The sequence below is a fragment of the Engraulis encrasicolus genome, unplaced genomic scaffold (assembly GCF_034702125.1).
Source record: "Engraulis encrasicolus isolate BLACKSEA-1 unplaced genomic scaffold, IST_EnEncr_1.0 scaffold_58_np1212, whole genome shotgun sequence".
NCBI lineage: Eukaryota > Metazoa > Chordata > Actinopteri > Clupeiformes > Engraulidae > Engraulis > Engraulis encrasicolus.
In genome coordinates, this window is record NW_026945906.1 from 230663 (window position 1) to 250754 (window position 20092).

General features: G+C 41.7%; 1 protein-coding gene across 1 annotated transcript in view; it reads right to left on the reverse strand.

Moving 5' to 3' along the window:
- LOC134444519 (NACHT, LRR and PYD domains-containing protein 3-like) overlaps window positions 1–20092 on the reverse strand; it is a 163427-nt gene that overhangs the window by 12937 nt on the left and 130398 nt on the right. Inside the window, exons 6-8 of the mRNA XM_063193824.1 lie at window positions 1633–1746; window positions 1132–1245; window positions 436–549 (exon numbers count right to left, since the gene is read on the reverse strand). Of these exons, the coding sequence (XP_063049894.1) occupies window positions 436–549; window positions 1132–1245; window positions 1633–1746 (342 nt within the window). The remainder of the gene's footprint in view (window positions 1–435; window positions 550–1131; window positions 1246–1632; window positions 1747–20092) is intronic.

Genomic DNA, 20092 nt, shown 5'->3' on the forward strand with positions numbered 1-20092 from the left:
TATGAAGATATGAACTGTCAACTAAAACCATTAAAGTGACTGGCCAAGAGCTGTGCAGTGTGCCCAAAGCCCGTCAAAGGTCTTGACGGACACGAAGCACAATCAAAATGTCCTGGTTACAGACATTACATCGCCATCATCAAGTTGTTGTACTTCACAATTGAATATAGCTTCTAGTAATCAGCGTGTGTATACAATAAGTGTGCACGCATTGCCTATGAAACGCAGCCAAAACGTGTGCCTGGTTCTACGTTTTTGACGGACGTAGCAACAATAACTAGGGGGGCATGGCTTTTGCGAAAGGTGAATTGCTTGTTGCCAAATGATGCCTGTATTTGATACATAGTGCTGAAATAATGATATAAACTAAAGGACGAATGAGATGTAATTTCTGCATCCTGAATGGTGTTAGAAGCCAATGCATCTGATACACACCTCTGACCAGCAGGAACATCAGCTCTGAAGTTCCAAGGTTGAACCATGGACCGGTCACTCTTCATGGACACACAGCTCGGCACAGGAGAGGATGGTCTCTTATGCTGCATCGGACTAGAACACACACACACACACACACACACTAATCAGATATTGTTCAAAACATGACATTAAAACTGTACAGTGGACTCCATGTTACCGGATCATCAAAGAAGGTCAATACATGTATAGTAGGATCCACTGATTTCCACTTGTCCTTGACTTCACCATGCAGTAAAAAGCTACCAGCAAAGAAGATCAGTGTGCTGTGATTTATCCTCCCTTTACTATGGTTGGAGATTGCCATTGTCACGTAGCATTACCTTACGTAGGCTAGTTGACTTAAGGCCAACAGGTATTTCATCTATCTAGTTTCAGCGACATCATATTTGGATACTACAATGTTGATTTCTGCCTTCGATTTTAATATCAAAGTAATAGTGTCAAACTAAAGAGCAAACTAAAGGCCGAGTTGTAATGTCGAGCTGTACCGGGCGGGTAGACAAGGCTAAACGGGCAGTGGAAAAGAGCCTATAGAAAACTGGTTTCCGTCTGACCAACTGACATAGTGTGTTATACAGTCACATCAAAAAAGACAAGTAATTTGTGCATACTGGACAGTGTTGGAAGCCAATGTAGCCTGTATTTGACACACACCTTTGACCAGCAGGAACATCTCCTCTGAAGTTCCAAGGCTCAATCATGGACCGGTCACTCTTCATGGATATGCAGCTCGGCACTGGAGAAGATGATCTCTTATGTTGCATGGGACTGGAGAACGCACACGCACACATGCAGTATGTATGTGCACGCGCACACACACACACACACACACACACACACACACACACACACACACACACACACACACACACACACACACACAACCATCAAAATGCATTTGTGACAAAACACATTTTGCTCTTAATTACATGTGGAATGATGTAAACAGAAATATGGTAAGTTCTGCGCAAAAAAAACTAAAAGCAAGTCCGAATTCTAACAAACCTGACACAGCAAATTAAAGAAATATTTAGCTGTTAATTGCTTGTTGCCAAATGATGTGTAGTGCTGAAATCATGATATAAACTAGAGGACGAATGAGATGTAATTTCTGCATCCTGAATAGTGTTAGAAGCCAATGCATCTGATACACACCTCTGACCAGCAGGAACATCAGCTCTGAAGTTCCAAGGGTGATCCATGGACCTGTCACTCTTCATGGATACACAGCTCGGCACAGGAGAGGATGGTCTCTTATGCTGCATCGGACTAGAACACACACACACACGCACACACACGCACGCATGCACACACACACACACACACACACACACACACACACACACACACACACACACACACACACACACACACACACACACACACACACACACACACACACACACACACACACACACACACACAGACTAATCAGATATTGTTCAAAAACATGACATTAAAAATGTAGAGTGGACTCCATGTTACCTGATCATCAAAGAAGGTCAATGCACGTATAGTAGGATCCACTGATTTCCACTTGTCCTTGACTGCACCATGCAGTATAAACTACCAGCAAAGAAGACCAGTGTGCTGAGATTTATCCTCCCTTTACTATGGTTGGAGATTGCCGTTGTCACGTAGCATTACTTTACGTTGGCTAGTTGACTTAAGGCCAACAGGTATTTCATCTATCAAAGTAGGCTATAAATAGTTTCAGCGACATCATATTTGGATACTACAATGTTGATTTCTGCCTTCGATTTTAATATCAAAGTAATAGTGTCAAACTAAAGAGCAAAGTAAAGGCAGATTTGTAATGTTGAGTTTTACCGGGAGGGGTAGACAACGGGCAGTGGAAAAGAGCCTATAGATAACTGATTTCCGTCTGACCAACTAACATAGTGTGTTATACGGTCACATCAAAAAATACAAGTAATTTGTGCATACAGGACAGTGTTGGAAGCCAATGCATCTGATACACACCTCTGACCAGCAGGAACATCTCCTCTGAAGTTCAAAGGCTCAATCATGGACCAGTCCCTCTTCATGGACACACAGCTCGGCACTGGAGAGGATGGTCTCTTATGCTGCATCGGACTAGAACACACACACACACACACACACACACACACACACACACACACACACACACACACACACACACACACACACACACACACACACACACACACACACACACACACACACACACACACACACACACACACACACAGCAGATATCGTAAATATGACATCTGGATCATTAACATGGTAGTTATTATTTTTCATATATATATATATATATATATATATATATATATATATATATATATATATATATATATATATCAGGCACGTGCACTCCAATACGGCAGGGGAGGCACTGCCTCACCATGATGAGCTGCAGTAAATGTGAATAATAGTAACAATAACAGCTATTGTTTTCGAGCATCTGCACCATAACTACCATTTGAGCAGTATTTAAACAGTTTCACTCATTTTCAATCATTTCCGTGGCCAAAATCGTAATATTTGCCCATTTCATGTCAAATTGCTCCGAATACGCTGAATTTGGGGCAACTCTGAACTGGCCTCACCCCGGATTGCGCAATCCCTCGTTAACAAGCTTGGGCGCATGCGCCATGTTGCTCGTTCTGTGAATGCAACCTGGTAATATTGTATTAAACGTTTTTATACACTTAATAGAAGTATGTATGGTGTGCCCTCAATTCCTGATAATGTTCTACTATGTTCTACGGGTGATTATCATTTCTTTACTCTGAACGCTTTGGCATAACACCCACTGAAAGATACAGTAGTGAGGCGAGCAGTAGCCTGGCCGCAGACTCCTTCTGGCGTTGAGAGTCTTGCTGGCCAGTTACGTCATAGCGAATCTGAAGTTCACAATACAGTCAGTCGGTGTTGTTGGCTAGCTTGTTCACTTTGACTGCTACAATTGGATTTCATAACGAAACTAAGAGCATTCTCAAAGTTGGATTTCCAAGGGGAAAATATGTGATAAAGAATGGAGGACCGACAGAGCTGAAGGGTTTGCTACTGCAGGTGACCGGTCAGAAAATTAGAACTACCCGATCATTTCAAAGTGAGTGGTACAACAGAAAAGATTTTTTGTTTCCCCTGTGTCTTGTTTGGCGAGAATGTGTGGAAGACCATTCGCATGGGATTTTACGACTTAACAATTTACTAAGAAGCCTCACGAAACACAAATCCTCGCGGCTACTCATATTCAATGCCAAATTGCTTTGGAGACGTTTGGGGCGTCTCGAATAGATGTGGCTTTGGATGAACAGCACCGGCTAAAGTAGTTAGCATGCACAATCCCAACGTGAATGAGAACCGTGAAAGAGCGGCGCATGGACCTGATGTACCAGTTAAGGTAAGACCAGTGTTTCCTATGTGTGTGAAGCCTGTGTTTGTGAGACCCGTGGGGAGAGAGAGAATCCGCCGTGATTCTGTCCGGTGTGGTAGCTTTTGTGATATGCACCGGATTCTCATGTGCCCTGTAACTGTTTGTAAAGTTGAGTACAGGGTACCGTTGAGGTAAGTCAAATATACCCGTGTAAGTACAAGACTCTGATCTAATTCCAAAGTGTAGGCATAACATAAATGACAGTCCCAAAATATTTGGTGACCATATCGAAGCTTGTGTAATCTCTGTTTATGTTGACATTCGCTTCCTGCCACACCTTTGTCCCACATCGCTTGCCGTAGCCTCGTACAAGTAGATGTAGGCCTACATTTGCACGAGAATCTGGTGCGTATCACAAAAGCTATCACACCGGTTTGTTCGCCGTGGTGCTCAGCGGTCTATATGACACCATGTTTTGAATCCTTTGTGTGTGTCTTTCATTGAGCATCCACCATGATGCTCCTGCTTGTCAACATTGGTGCTGTGTGGTTTACGTGAGACCACTGTTTGAATCCTGTGTGTGTGTGAGAGCAGTGGGCTGTGAAGGAGCTTACGCTCTCCACTACTCTCCCCTCCCCTCCCCTCTTCCTCTCCTCTCCTCTCCTCTCCTCTCTCCTTTCCTCTCCTCGTCTCTCCTCTCCCCCCTCTCCTCTCTCCTCTCCTCTCCACTCCTCTCCTCTCCTCTCCTCTCCCCCTCTCCTCTCCTCTCCTCCTATCTCCTCTCCTTTCCTCCTCTCCTCTCCTCTTCTTTCCTCCTATGTCCCCTTTCCTCGTCTCCTCTCCTCTCCTCCTCTCTCCTCCTCTCCTCTCCCCTCCCCTCCCCTCCCCTCTCCTCTGCTCTGCTCTGCTCTCCTGCTCTCTCTGCCGTGATGCTCCTGTTTGTCCTCCACATTGGTGCTGTGTGGTTTATGTGAGACCACTGTTTGAATCCTGTGTGTGTGTGTGTGTGTGTGTGTTGTGTGTGTGTGTGTGTGTGTGTGTGTGTGTGTGTGGTGTGTGTGTGTGTGTGTGTGTGTGTGTGTGTGTGTGTGTGTGTGTGTGTGTGTGTGTGTGTGTGTGTGTGTGTGTGTGAGTGAGAGATCTAATAGCATTTTCTCTACGGAAATGCAGCATGTTTTATTATGTAGGCCTACCTTATGTTAAGAAAGCTATGACATATGAAACTTATCGGTAGGCCTATTTGGTAAATTTACTAAAATGTACTTATTCTGTAGCTGTAGTATTATATATTTGAAAATCTGATATTGGAAAAGTCAGTGCCTCACCAGCCATAAAGTTGACCGCACGTCACTGATATATATATATATATATATATATATATATATATATATATATATATATATATATATATATATATATATATATATATATATATATATATATTTGTAACTAATGAACTTCGCTCATGGTCCCTGTCACAATAAAGTCAGGTTGTCGTTCAGGCAAGTCCAAGTCATGTTGGAGCCAAAAAAATAAACAAATTGTGAGATAAGTTTTTCCGCCTATGGTGTTGTCCTGAACCACATAGTAAATCTTCTCCATCTAGGATTTCTTAGGACTTATAGAATGCTGTTCACGGCACCTCTTAGAAATTATCTGAGCTGAAAAAATCTTACACTCAGTCTGACATAAACGTGTCTTTGTTTGGACTATTTCTAATACCAAGACAAAGGGCAGCTTACTTATTGGCCTTAGAACATAAGTGAAAGTGAAAGCCCAACTGGGGAACTCCACCTCCACCCATTGTAGACTCACACTGCTCACTGCACACTATGAAACAGCATTCATGCCTCACCTGTGCAAGGGGGCCCAAGGAAGCAGTGTGACGGGACGGTACCACGCTCAGCATGCCTCAGCGAACATTACATTACATTACATTTGGCAGACGCTTTATAACCACACTGTAAAAAATGCCCGTTGAAATTACGGCAAAAAACTATCAAATTGCAACAGTCAGTGACCGTAAAATGTAAAACAGTTTATCTCTGTACTAAATATGGCAAGCCACTATTTAGTCAAAAAGCGCTACATAACTTTATTTTTGACAGGTGTCATATGTAGAAAATACTGGACTGTTCTCTGTAAACGAAGATATTGGAAAACACCGTTAAGTGAGATGAAGTAGTCAAGAAACGGTACATAACTTTATTTTTCACTGGTGTCAATATGTAGAAAATACTGAACTGTTCACTGAAAAGAAAATATTGGAAAATACCGTTAAGTGAAGATGAAGTAGTCAAGAAACGGTACATGACTTTATTTTTCACTGGTGTACACATATGTACACAGCTAATCTGCCAGAGTTAGATTGATCAGAGTTAGACTGGTGTTCAGCCAAAATCTAAACATCAAGAGTTGTAGCAACACTACAGAGTGTTATTTGACTCCTGGATCCGAGTTGTTGAGCTAAGAGAGCTAGAGAGTTAATGTTTAACTCCCTAGAGAGTTATGAAAACACGCCTCCCCAATTTCCAAATGTTTTAGCAACATGAGCAGCCATTTTTGTTGAGTCCCCTATAAGTGAACCAAACTCAATCCTCTGTTAGTGAACCAAATTGTGAACCAACAGACAAAGAACTCTGTTCTGCTTTTCTTCACATTGTGTATACTACAAAAAGTAGGTGCTCTTTCTGGTCATGTTAGGCTTTTTGTCCTCTTTTAGTCCAATAGATCTCTTGTGATTGCACTTGTTCCAGGTGTAACTTGTCAAACCACTGATAGGCTGGTTGTAACAGGCAGAGTTTGATGTCAACACGCTATTTGATTAGTAGCCATCAATGAGTATTAACTTAGAGTACAACCCTTTGCATGTGTTCTAGTTCATCCTGCGAAAAATTCTCCACCGCAATATTTTTTTCCCTTATTGGACTTTGAGGCTTTGCCATCAGAGTTTTCGATTGAGAGGCAAATTGACACAGTAAACCTCTTCAAAATTCAGAATATCTTTTTTTGCATTCCTCCTACCCAACAGAAAGCAATGGAGGTTATAATGAATTAAATATTAATTACTACACAGAAAAAATATTGCCTGTCTGCTTGGCTCCAGGTGCCTCCACGTTGTAGATTTGACAACAATGAAGCTGGCAACTGAATAAACTGTGCAACAGTTAAGGACTGCAAATGGCAACAGTTTGCACATTTTGCATTAATTCACTGTAACTTATTATTTATCCGGTAACAGCCTACAGTTTAGCCTCATTTAATGTGTAAAATATACCTATAGACTACACAGTAAATTGTGTAGTGTTAAAATAACACTTAAAGAGTTAAAATGAACACTGTTCTAGTGTCTATTTGGTCCTGCTCCAGATCAGTGTTAAACACTGGTGTTAGATTTATAGTGTTAAGCTAACACTATAAAGAGTAAAGCAGTTTCGGGGAGCACCCTACTAAAGAGTAATTAAGCACCTCCCATCCCCCACCATGACTGAAACACCTGTGTGTGCCTGCCATCAGTTTGCCACACTACTCTCTTAATATAATATTTGCAGTTGCTGAAAACATGTAAAATGTCTATATTTTACATATCAGTCTATGCTGTACTGCACCACAATGTGAGAGAAATTTCAGCTGAGCATGTATGAACACAATCTAGTGGGGACTAATACAAAATGTTTTCCTTAATGAAGTTTAAAATATAACCATACCATCTACTTCAAGTGCACAATGGAACAAGAAATGTAACATGTGCTGTTACTGACTAGCTCACAAAGCAAGGCACAAGATGTAGCTAACAAATGCCATAAGCCAAAAGCGCCTTTAGCTTGCTTGCAAACATCAAGTGCACAATGGAGCAAACAATGTAACATGTGCTGTTACTGACTAGCTCACAAAGCAAGGCACAAGATGTAGCTAACAAATGCCATAAGCCAAAAGCGCCTTTAGCTTGCTTGCAAAGCAGGTAAACAAGCGCTATGCTGTGCCATACTGACCAGCCAGCAGGCAGACAAATATTTAAAGCACTGTGACAGTCCAGGTTTATATACAGGCTCAAGAGTACCATGTGACCAGATTGATTAGGAGTTTTTCAGGTGCAAGCAATTGAGTCATGATATACCAGCCCTAAGTAATTAGGTTTGGCCAGGCGCTGATGGACAGATTGGTTGTGAGGGGCCTGCTTGTTACCGGCAAAGGTGTAACAAGTGCTCAAGTTATTTCTTTCACTCAACACATCTTTTGTGTGATGTTGTGTGCACAGCCAAACCTTAGATCAACCCAACCAAGTTGAGTTAAATGAATGAAATGGAATAATAAAAAAAAGATTGTGTAAATGATTAAATCTGGAGGAATTGCTTGGTTTTTACTGTAACCAAAGGGAACATTTCTAGGTGGTAGATTTTGGTTTGGTAATGTTTGAGAACCAAAAGTCAAACGTTCTCTTTACGTTCTCTGTTACTAGGGCATACAATGGCGCAGACAAACTCCATCACCTCGAGGAGGCGGGGGCTCTCTGGAGTACTTCTAACTCCACACAATTTAACAACTTCATTTGTCACTGACACTGGAGAGCATCTCACTCCATTTGGTGTTGGAATTACTCCAATAGTGTTAATAAGCCTTAACACTGCAAAATTAACACTGGCAAATTTACTGTGTAGTATAATCTGAAAAAGTCTACCTGGGACAGTAATCCCTTGATTTAGTCTCTTAGAAGTAGCCCAGTCTATTTGAAACTGTCATTCTACCCCATCCAAATCAATCTATCAATCAATTCCTGACCTCACCTGAGTGCTAAGGGCTGTCATGCAATGATTAACTTACTGCCTGCACCTGTCAAATGCTTAATCACTCGGGTCACATGGTTCACTTGAACATGTATTTAAACAGGGACTGTTGCATTGTACTGCTCACTGGTTGCTAGCTAGCTAGCTGGCCGGCTGGCTGGCCGGCTGGCTGGCTGGCCGGCTGTAAGGCCGGCTGTATGGCTGGCTGTAAGGCCGGCTGTAAGGCCGGCTGTAAGGCCGGCTGGTCGGCTGGCCTGCCCTCGCCTCGCCTCGCCTGGCCTGGCCGGCCCGGTTAGCAGGTCACGTTGTAAGGGTGGCTGCATGGCTTGCTAACTAGCTTGTTTGTTAGCTTGCTTGCCCCGCTAGCTTTGGCCTTCATTTTCCTTAAGGTTATTTTCAGGCCTTTTTTAAATAAAGAATGGATTTGCATACCCTTCATTGATGATACTAGACTGGTCCACCTGCCTGCACTAGGCAATTGGGCATTTATTTAGGTATCTAATTAAGTTGATGTTTATTGGACTCCAATGAGTTGAATCAGTCCAATCAGTTGTCTGTGATTGCAACTCTATAATTGGACTCACCTGAGTATAATCAGTCCAATCAGTTGTCTGATTGTAACTCTATAATTGAACTCACCTGAGTATAATCCGTTTTTACCGTAATTTATTTAATGGTACGTTTTGGCAACCACTGCTGCCATAATTTTACCGTAAAATGTAAAAAATAATAATACCGTTATTTATTTAACGGTAGGCTTTGGCAACCACTGCTGCCATAATTTTACCGTAAAATGTAAAAAGGAAATATACCGTTATTTGTTTAAAGGTAGACTTTGGCAACCACTGCTGCCAGCAATCTACCGTAAGAACAACAGTTATTTTTTTTACTGTGCACAGTGACTTTCAAAAGAGGACATACTCATAGCCAACATTACTAGCAAATCGTCGGCTTGCTACCAAAACCGCCTAAGTCCGATTTTGGGGTTTTCGGAAAACAGGGAAAAACTAGGTGCCAAAGGGGGCGCCAAACATCAGTGGCAGTTCTAGGAAATCTGAGACCCTGGGCTAAGAGCAATTGTGAGTCCCCCCTAATAATTTTGGTCAAAGGAGATTTTTAGAGAACTCCCCTTTTTTACTCCTGCATCATCCTGTCATCATGTCTGTGTCATTGGTCCACTACAAACAGTACCTGTCTCAGATATGAATGTATTTTCTTTATTTATTTTGAGTGAAGCTGCAAGTCAAACATGAAATGGTTCCTAAGGAAAACAAAGCACTTTAAAATAAATTATTTGATGCAGCACAACAAGAACAATGCACAGCACATTATTTTGATAGTTATATTATTCTTTTTTAATTTTCATTCCAAACTTTAATCCTGGGTATGGTGGATGACTTAAATATTTTTGTAGACCTTGTAACAATCTAGCATGCTGGTAAATCTTATGTCTACCAACAGATTTTCACAGATTTCTTTCACTTTCTAGCACTTTCGGTCATACTAGCTTTCAATGACACATTAATTACATTTTCATCTTAAGTTAAACTCATTTTGTCATTGGGCCAGAGCAATTGCCACAATGGCAATTCTTTCATAGCTCTTATCAGGTCCGATACAGATTTCAGTGCTACACAGAGTAAGTCATGCAGTGGCATCCAATCTCCATGTTGAGGTCCCATCAGTCATGGTGGAGGATGAAGGGGTGGGGAACTTCTTTGGTCCTTGTACCTCCTCACAAACTGTCTCCTCCTTATTTATCATCTTTGGTTAACTTCTGCTCTTCTCCATGCTCATAGAACTGCCCCACCCCCCCAACCTTACCCATGACAGAGGTAACCTGGTCATAAAACTGTGCCCCGCCCACTTCAACACCATGACCGTGGCATTCAGAACATGGTATAGAACCACTACTGGATTGTATTCTCAATAAAGTTTGACATACCATTGTGTGTAAACTAATGTAATGCACAAGGGACATCAGTCCAAAAGTCTTTAATGGCCACCCTGGAAACTTTAGATTAATGAATGAATTCACAGGCTGTCATAGGAAGTTTTAGATTGCAGCAGCCTTCTACAAACCACCATTTGCATCAAATAAAAGTCCTGTTTAATATTTGCTCAATTTGATTCGTATAGCTTAATTTTAAGGCTACAATCATTGTGTGACAAAAATAATATCTCAGACACTGATGTCTAAGGATGAAGTTTTGACACATGACAATTCTCTTTGAAGTGAAAGAGAAAAAAACTCAACAGATTTAAATAAACTGCTTCTTCTAGCCCATGTCAAGTTGTTTGCATCAAAAATGGAAGTTACCCAAGTCATTCACATTGGCAGAACAATTGTGCACAGGGCCCCAGGATGAATAGATAGGGCCCCCATACCACCTGCCAAGATCATAATAGGGCCCCTACCCCTGCCACCTGCAGGAGGGCCCTAGGCCTACAGGCAAATGCCCTCCTTGTCCTCCCTATAGCTACGTCCCTGGTCATGCATTTTCTCATAGGCAGTGTGTGACTTTATGCATACAGATTTTTGACTCTGGTGACTTTTGTGATTGATCTATGACCCTGGCGGAAAGGCAGGGTGATGCAGCTGTGGTAGGGGAGTAAGTTTATGTAAAAATCTCATTTCGGCCAAATTCGGACTTAGGCGGTTTTGGTAGCAAGCCGACGAAATACAAAGTGCACAGAAAATATACAGACCACGGAGGAGGATGGGGGAGAGCAGGGGCTCAAAGTGCAGGATTAGTCAGCCCCCTCTGGTGTTCAGGGCTGGATTACATTGCAAGCTAGATATGGCTGCAGCCTAGGGCCCCCACAGGCTAGATATGGCTGCAGCCTAGGGGCCCCCACAGGCTAGACATGGCTGCAGCCTAGGGGGCCCCACAGGCTAGACATGGATGCAGCCTAGGGCCCATGAAGATATGGCTGCAGCCTAGGGCCCCCACAGACTAGATATGGCTGCAGCCTAGGGCCCCCACAGACTAGATATGGCTGCAGCCTAGCCCCCCCCCCCTCAAAATAGATGACAAATTTGCTGAAATGCAGATGCAGAAATGAAAAGGTGATCTCTTATTAATACTCCTCTCTATAGTTGGCAGACCTAATTAATAGTTTGGGATTATGACACTGTTTATGTCATTTCATCCTGATTGTCTTTTTTTCTGAGGGGCCCTATCGCACCCTGTAGCCTAGCGGTCCTCTTAATCTGCTTGTGAGGATGTGTTGTGTTTAAGGACTGGAGCACCCTATGAGCAGGAGGAATTCTTCTGATGATGTGCCCTAAATTCAACTCTGCACCCGACACTTCGCAAACTTGTCTTTTCTCATCAAATGCTGCTGAGTGAATAAAGCAGGGAAACAGCAATCAATAGGGCCCCAACAGGTTAGATATAGCTGTAGCCTAGGGCCCCAACCTGACACGGGGCCCCCACAGGCTAGAAATGGCTGCAGCCTAAGGGCCCACACAGATATGGCTGCAGCCTAGGGGCCCCCACAGGCTAGACATGGCTGCAGCCTAGGGGCCCCCACAGGTTAGATATGACTGCAGCCTAGGGCCCCCCACAGGTTAGATATGGCTGCAGCCTAGGGGCCCCCACAGGTTAGATATGGCTGCAGCCTAGGGGCCCCACAGGTTAGATATGGCTGTAGCCTAGGGGCCCCACAGGCTAGATATGGCTGCAGCCTAGGCCCCCCCACAGGCTAGATATGGCTGCAGCCTAGGGCCCCCCAGAGGTTAGATATGGCTGCAGCCAAAGGGCCCACACAGGCTAGATATGACTGCAGCCTAGGGCCCCCACAGATATGGCTGCAGCCTAGGGCCCCCCACAGGTTAGATATGGCTGCAGCCTAGGGGCCCCCACAGGCTAGATATGGCTGCAGCCTAGGGCCCCCACAGGCTAGATATGACTGCAGCCTAGGGCCCCCACAGGCTACATATGACTGCAGCCTGGGCCCCCACAGGGAAACAGCCCCAGCAAGTAATATCCATTCAGACGATGATGTCCTTAATTCAACTGTGTGTGTGTGTGTGTGTGTGTGTGTGTGTGTGTGTGTGTGTGTGTGTGTGTGTGTGTGTGTGTGTGTGTGTGTGTGTGTGTGTGTGTGTGTGTGTGCGCGCGCGCGCGCACGAGCTTATGCAGTGCGAAATGTGAAACTCATATGCTCATTCATGGTCCAGCATGTAGTTTTTATTTATTTTAAAAATGTGCAGTAGGCTGTCCATTCATGAATATGATCGTTTCATGAACACTGAGAAATAAACAATTTCCTGTCTAATTCCAAAATGAAATTTAAAAAAAAAAAAGAAAAGTTGTCATTGATTATTTGTATTGTTACTAGTAGTAGCAGTAGCAGCATCAGTAGTAGTAGTAGCAGCAGTTGTAGTAGTAGTAATAGTAATAGTGGTAGTAGAAATAGTGATAGTAGTAGTAGTGATGGTCTTACCCCACATGTCCATGGCTGTCTTCTCCTGGACTGGATCCTTTTCCAGGGCTGCCCTGCACATCCCCCTGTAGGGGAACCTCCATCTTCAGCTACTCCTCTGGAACAGACAGACAGGGACATCATCACACGAGGTCCTGAAGTTCAACTCAGAACTGGTCACTACGTCTCACACACTTGTTTGTGTGACTATGTCAGCCCTACTGCTAATGTCTGAGCTGATCACACACTTTTAGATACTCACAATTACTTTGAACATGATCACACAGAAGTGCAAAGCCTGCAAATAATACTGCATTATGGCATGAGTATAGAGGTGTCAAAAGTGAAAGTAGAAGTGTACGTATTTATGGCATGAGTACAACTCTAGCACATTGCGTATTTATGGCATGAGTACTCTAGCACATTGCGTATTTATGGCATGAGTACAACACTAGCACATCGCGTATTTATGACATGAGTACAACTCTAGCACATTGCGTATTTATGGCATGAGTACAACTCTAGCACATTGCGTATTTATGACATGAGTACAACACTACCACATTGCGTATTTATGGCATGAGTACAACACTAGCACATCGCGTATTTATGACATGAGTACAACTCTAGCACATTGCGTATTTATGGCATGAGTACAACTCTAGCACATTGCGTATTTATGACATGAGTACAACACTACCACATTGCGTATTTATGACATGAGTACAACTCTAGCACATTGCGTATTCATGACATGAGTACAACTCTAGCACATTGCGTATTTATGACATGAGTACAACTCTAGCACATTGCGTATTTATGACATGAGTACAACTCTAGCACATTGCGTATTTATCAGGCTTGTACGAAATTCCGAATTGAATTGAGAATGACCCCGAAATTCAAATTCAATTCTTGAATTTCAATATGAATTGAATTGAAATTCCAAACAGGAAATGGAATTGCAATTCGAATTGGAATGGCAGGAAACGGAATTTCACAGAATTTAAATTCTAAGAAATTCAAAGCAATGACATAATACTGACACTAGGTGGTGGCAGGGATGGTCAGTATCTCGAATACGTCAATTAAAATAAATTTCGAAATAGAACATAGTATTTTGAATTTTGTATTTCATGTCAGTAAGTCAGTCAAGTATTTGAAGTATGTATCAAAATACTTTCTCCACTGTATTTTGAATTTTCAAAATAAGATAAAATACAATAGCCTACTTTCTCCTGAACAATGCAATTACATAGTAGGAACACGGATCAAATAGTATGTAAGTGATGCTAATAGCTATATTGGAATGTAAAAGTGTTTGTCTGGGAAAGGGGTGAAGGACTCCAAAGACTGACAGTTCAATTCCCAGGTAACATTTACTACCTGACTACGAGTTACTAACGAATAACCAGCCTCAAAATTCTGAATTATTGACTATATGCTGTTGGATCAAAAAACCCACTCTTGATAAAATATCAATAATTGAAATTGCCATGCTAAGCACCAAGGGTGCAACCGTGATCATTACTAATGCTGCACCATGCATCACCCACAAGATGGCGCTCTAAGGCCACAAATGGTGCATTAGTGACGCTTTGCAAGATATGTGGACATAATTTACAAGATACACTTTCTTGTTTATTGAACTCACATACAGACCTTGACATATCTTTACCATTTTTTAAATGCTAGTTGTGCCAAGTAGCCCATTGTTTATATTGCCTTCTCCATAATTACAAGAACTTAACATTATTGTTTGTTCAATGACTGGAAATGATGGTTACACAGGAGTTTGTGTGGTTTAAAGTAGGCCTACCTTTTATTGTGTAAGTGAATTGAATTGTTATTTTTTGTCATGCCATACAAGCCATTGAGTAGCGAAGGGAAGTTGAGTTTTCTTGCTGAGACTCGAACCTTGAACTTCTGGCATGCAAAACTGGGGCTTTAACCGCTACACCAAATAGCCAGACTCATTAGCTTTAAAGTCAGGGCAGACCCAAATACTGTATCTAGTTTCTGTTGTATTTTGTGTATTTGAAAATGCAAAATACAGTATTTTGATTATTGATACATTTACTGTTATGTATTTTGTAACGTATTTGTAACATCTTAGAGCTGGGTATTTTGCATTGTATTTTGAAATACATTTAGTTGTGTATTTGCCCATCCCTGGGTGGTGGTGTAAAATTAAAAGAAACTCAAAGTAATGACAAAATAAGAACACTAGATGGTGCTGTATATTTATAAGTATGTGTCTATTCCCGGCACTGCAAGGTGTGTGTGGGAAGAGTGAATTATACCCCCCTTAGGTCACCTGTTGGGGGTTTAATATATTTTTGTTAATGCTATTGTACTTAGTTACACTGTTATTGTTGTATTTTACTATTTTGAAAACACAAAAGTTGCATGTTCATCCACTTCCTGAATTGCAGTGAGTTTCAATTCCATTTTGAATTCTGTTTCCTGTAATTCAAATTCAGTTCAATTCAACATCCTGTAGGGGTGGAGTCAATTCAATTCAAATTCAATTCCACTTCCTGAATTGAATTTAATTCAGAAATTCTGAATTTCGTACAAGCCTGGTATTTATGGCATGAGTACAACACTAGCACATCGCGTATTTATGACATGAGTACAACTCTAGCACATTGCGTATTTATGGCATGAGTACAACTCTAGCACATTGCGTATTTATGGCATGAGTACAACTCTAGCACATTGCGTATTTATGGCATGAGTACAACTCTAGCACATTGCGTATTTATGGCATGAGTACAACACTACCACATTGTCTTACATAGCTGTTACACCACTTATTCCAACATTTTGGAGATAAACTTTTTATTTGTTTTTTTAAGCAAACACAAAAACAAGAAAACAAACAAAACCACATGGACCACAACATGAAGCAACATTACATTTGGCAACAAGAAAGCAATATGACATTTGGCAACAAGAAAGCAATATTACATTTGGCAACAAGAAAGCAATATTACATTTGGCAACAAGAAAGCAATATTACATTTGGCAACAAGAAAGCAATATTACATTTGGCAACAAGAAAGCAATATTACATTTGGCAACAAGAAAGCAATATTACATTTGGCAACAAGAAAGCAATATTACATTTGGCAACAAGAAAGCAATATTACATTTGGCAACAAGAAAGCAATATTACATATTTGGCAACAAGAAAGCAACATTACATATTTGGCAACAAGAAAGCAATATCACATTTGGCAACAAGAAAGCAATATTACATTTGGAAACAAGAAAGCAATATTACATTTGGCAACAAGAAAGCAATATTACATTTGGCAACAAGACAGCAACATTAAGTTACATTTGGCAACAAGAAAGCAACATTACATTTGGCAACAAGAAAGCAACATAATATTTGGCAGACACTTTTGTACAAAGACAAAGCAACGTACACTGTAAAAGATTTCAAACTGAAATTTACAGCTAATTGATGGGGAATAATTGCCAGCAAATTGTTTTAAATTTACAACTAATTGCAGAAAAAAACAGTTGCCAGCAAGTCGTTTAAAATTACAACACTGTTCCGTTTTCAAAACTACTCTGACCATGGCACATGTCCTGCCCCCTCATCCGCCCGCCTCCTCCCGCCTCCACCCCCGCTGCCCGCCTCCATGTCTGAGATGCCTTCAACATGGTATCGTCCCCATCCTCCACCATGACTGAGATAGCATGGTACCATAATACCACTCTGCTCTAAGCATATATTTCTACAAGTTCAGCTTTGCATGGGTGAGGCACAAATAATAAATCACTCAGCATAGTGTTGTCACAGTGACAGTGATAGTTTCCTCAAGAGGACTTTCATTTATCAAGTCATCTCAAAGGGGAATTCAAAAACAATCACAATAAGGACTGTATGGAAATGCATTTGTCAAACCAATCAAGTGGTCTAAATTTAATATTATGCAATAAACACCATAAACCATGCTATGCTACAAGATGGCTCTCAAAAAATGAAACAACCCAACCAGTTAACCTGTCAGGCTGCCAACCGGTCAGGTAACCAACTGGCCTTGACAGACTGGCTGGTTGACTGGCCAGCTGCCTGTCCGATTCACTGGCTGGTTGACTGGCTGCCTGGCTAAACCAGCCAGGCAGCCAGTCAACCAGCCAGTCAACAAGCAAGGCAGCAAGCCAGTCAACTGACCAGGCGAACAGGCTGTCAGTCAACCTGCCAGGCAGCTAGCTGGTCAACTGGCACTATGCTGTCAGCCACCTTGTCAACAAACCAACCACTCATCTAGTCGGCTAATCAATTGATTGCCATTACCAGTGAGCGCCAGTGAGTCAGGCGCTAAGCTGTGCCATTCAGACAAGCAACCAAAGCAGTGTGACAGTCCAGGTTTACATAGTGGGGCAAGTGAACCATGTGACCAGAGTAATCAGGCATTGGGCAGGTGCTGGCAATCATTGAATCACGGCATGAAAGTGATTAGTAATAAAGTGAGGCAAGGCACTAATTGACAGATTGGTTAGGTATAGAGTGTGACAACAGAGTAACAAGAGAGATCTGTATCAAAAAGCTAACAAGTTCCTAGATTGTTCCAATCATTGATGCTCCTGCTCTAGAACTACAGTTTAAAAACAGACTGGGCTCCTTCTCAGATAGTGTTTAAAGAAGTATAGGGATATTCTTAAATTGATTGGTTTTGGCCCTTGTTTAATGCACATATCAAAACTTCAGTTCCAAAAAGTTTTCATTCTGATCCATGTTCATAAGTAAACATTCCATATATATGTGGAATTGTCTACACAGTGGTTGGACAAAATAACTGAAACACCTGTCCTTTTAATATGTGGGAAGTTTCATGGCTCAAGTGGGCCAGCATGTTGGCCAATCTTCATTAATTGCACATTGCACCAGTAAGGTGAAGTTGAGTTGAAGTGCTGGTGAAAGGTTACCAGCTAACTGTTGTAAAATTACAACAAATTTGTGAAATTAAAGCAAATTGCTGGTGAAAAGTTGCCAGCTAATTGAAGTAAAATTAAAGCAAATTGCTGGCAATAAAAAGTTACCAGCTAATTGTTGTAAAATTACAACAAATTTGCTGGCAAAAAAGTTGCCAGCTCATTGTTGTGAAATTAAAGCAAATTGCTGGTGAAAAGTTGCCAGCTAATTGAAGTAAAAGTCAAGCAAATTGCTGGCAATAAAAAGTTGCCAGCTAATTGTTGTAAAATTACAACAAATTTGCTGGCAAAAAAGTTGCCAGCTCATTGTTGTGAAATTAAAGCAAATTGCTGGTGAAAAGTTGCCAGCTAATTGAAGTAAAAGTCAAGCAAATTGCTGGCAATAAAAAGTTGCCAGCTAATTGTTGTAAAATTACAACAAATTTGCTGGCAAAAAAATTGCCAGCTCATTGTTGTGAAATTAAAGCAAATTGCTGGTGAAAAGTTGCCAGCTACTTGAAGTAAAATTAAAGCATATTGCTGGCAATAAAAAGTTGCCAGCTAATTGTTGTAAAATTGCAACAAATTGCTAGCAACAAGTTGCCAGCTAATTGTTGCGTTCTTCCAACGCAAACACTGGAAACTTCACAACATACAGCCTTAGCCTTTGAAAATAATGGTCCTGGAACTCTGCTTCCATTCCTTCTCATGGGATTTTGAGATATATACTGTTGCCGAAGCCATCAAAACGCCAAATTGAACCACAGGGGGGCTGCCACACCTGAGCATCATTTATGCTCTATGACCTGCCCATCGTCTGTATAAATGGACAAACCATCATTGGCCTCTCCCATGCCCTTTTAGCAGAGAGAAGCCCGTTTTGAATTGCACTGAGCTGAAATTAGCGCACCTGGACGTCATTTACAATCAGCTGGCCCATGACCAAAGAAGGTAGATTGGATAAGCAGTATCACTCAATGGAAAATGCATTGGCCACAATTTAGTAGTTGGGGGCAGTCGTGGCTCAGTGGTTAGAGCACTGGGTTGGCAACCCAAGGGTTCCCGGTTCAATGCCGACCGGACCGCAGCTGAAGTGCCCTTGAGCAAGGCACCTAAGGCTCCCCGGGCGCCATTCAGCAGGCAGCCCACTGCTACGGACTAGTGTGTGTAATTCAATGTGATTCACTAGCCCAAATGGGATAAATGCTCCAATCCAAATTGGCTCCAATTGGCTTCGTAGTATGAGGGTGTTGCTTTAATGCCATAGAACTAATACATTTATGCTTAATGACATGGTGCACATGGTCAGTGTGTGCGATACCATGATGGACAAAATTTGTACTCCACAAATTTGGTCGAAAGAGGATATCCGGTTGTCAGTGCTCAATTTGTGGCCAAATGTACTGCAGCTGTCGGTCAGCATTAATTGCGGGGGATAATTAAGGACAAGTGACAATCATTCACTATTGTATCCTATGACCTGTTCCACACTTAACCATGCTTCCAATTTGACCATGGAAGAAGAAAATTGGACTCCCCTTGCTATCATTCCGTACTACGCTCCGATGATGTCTGTAAACCCTCCTATGTCTACCTCCTTGCTCATGACCAGGTGTGTGCGATTGAAGAGTTCCAATCAGTTCAAATTCTCTCCACCTCTATCAGGCCTGTATGCATGTTTTAAAAGCATCCAATCAGAATGTGACCTGAGCTCCATCATTTCTGCATGTGGCTTTACATACATTTGCAATAGGACAGCAGCCCTGACAAAACAGATCTTTACAACAGTATGTTGTAAAAAGTACTATGTGTTGCTGTACATTTACAATTGTGAATTGTACTCTATATGATATCCCACAATGCATTGTACATTACAGCAGTGAATAGTAAACTGGTATATACATCTTCTTGATGTAGAATTCTAATGTGAAATCACAACAATCTTTTACAGTGTACATCTGATGATATAATCCATTTTAGCCTAAGCCCTTTTTGGGAAAGGGTGCCCTCTGCCTATTAAATCTTAAATATCTCAGCCTCCGAAGCATATACAAACATGAAATGAGTTAACTTACATTTAAAAGCTGCCCCTCGTTCT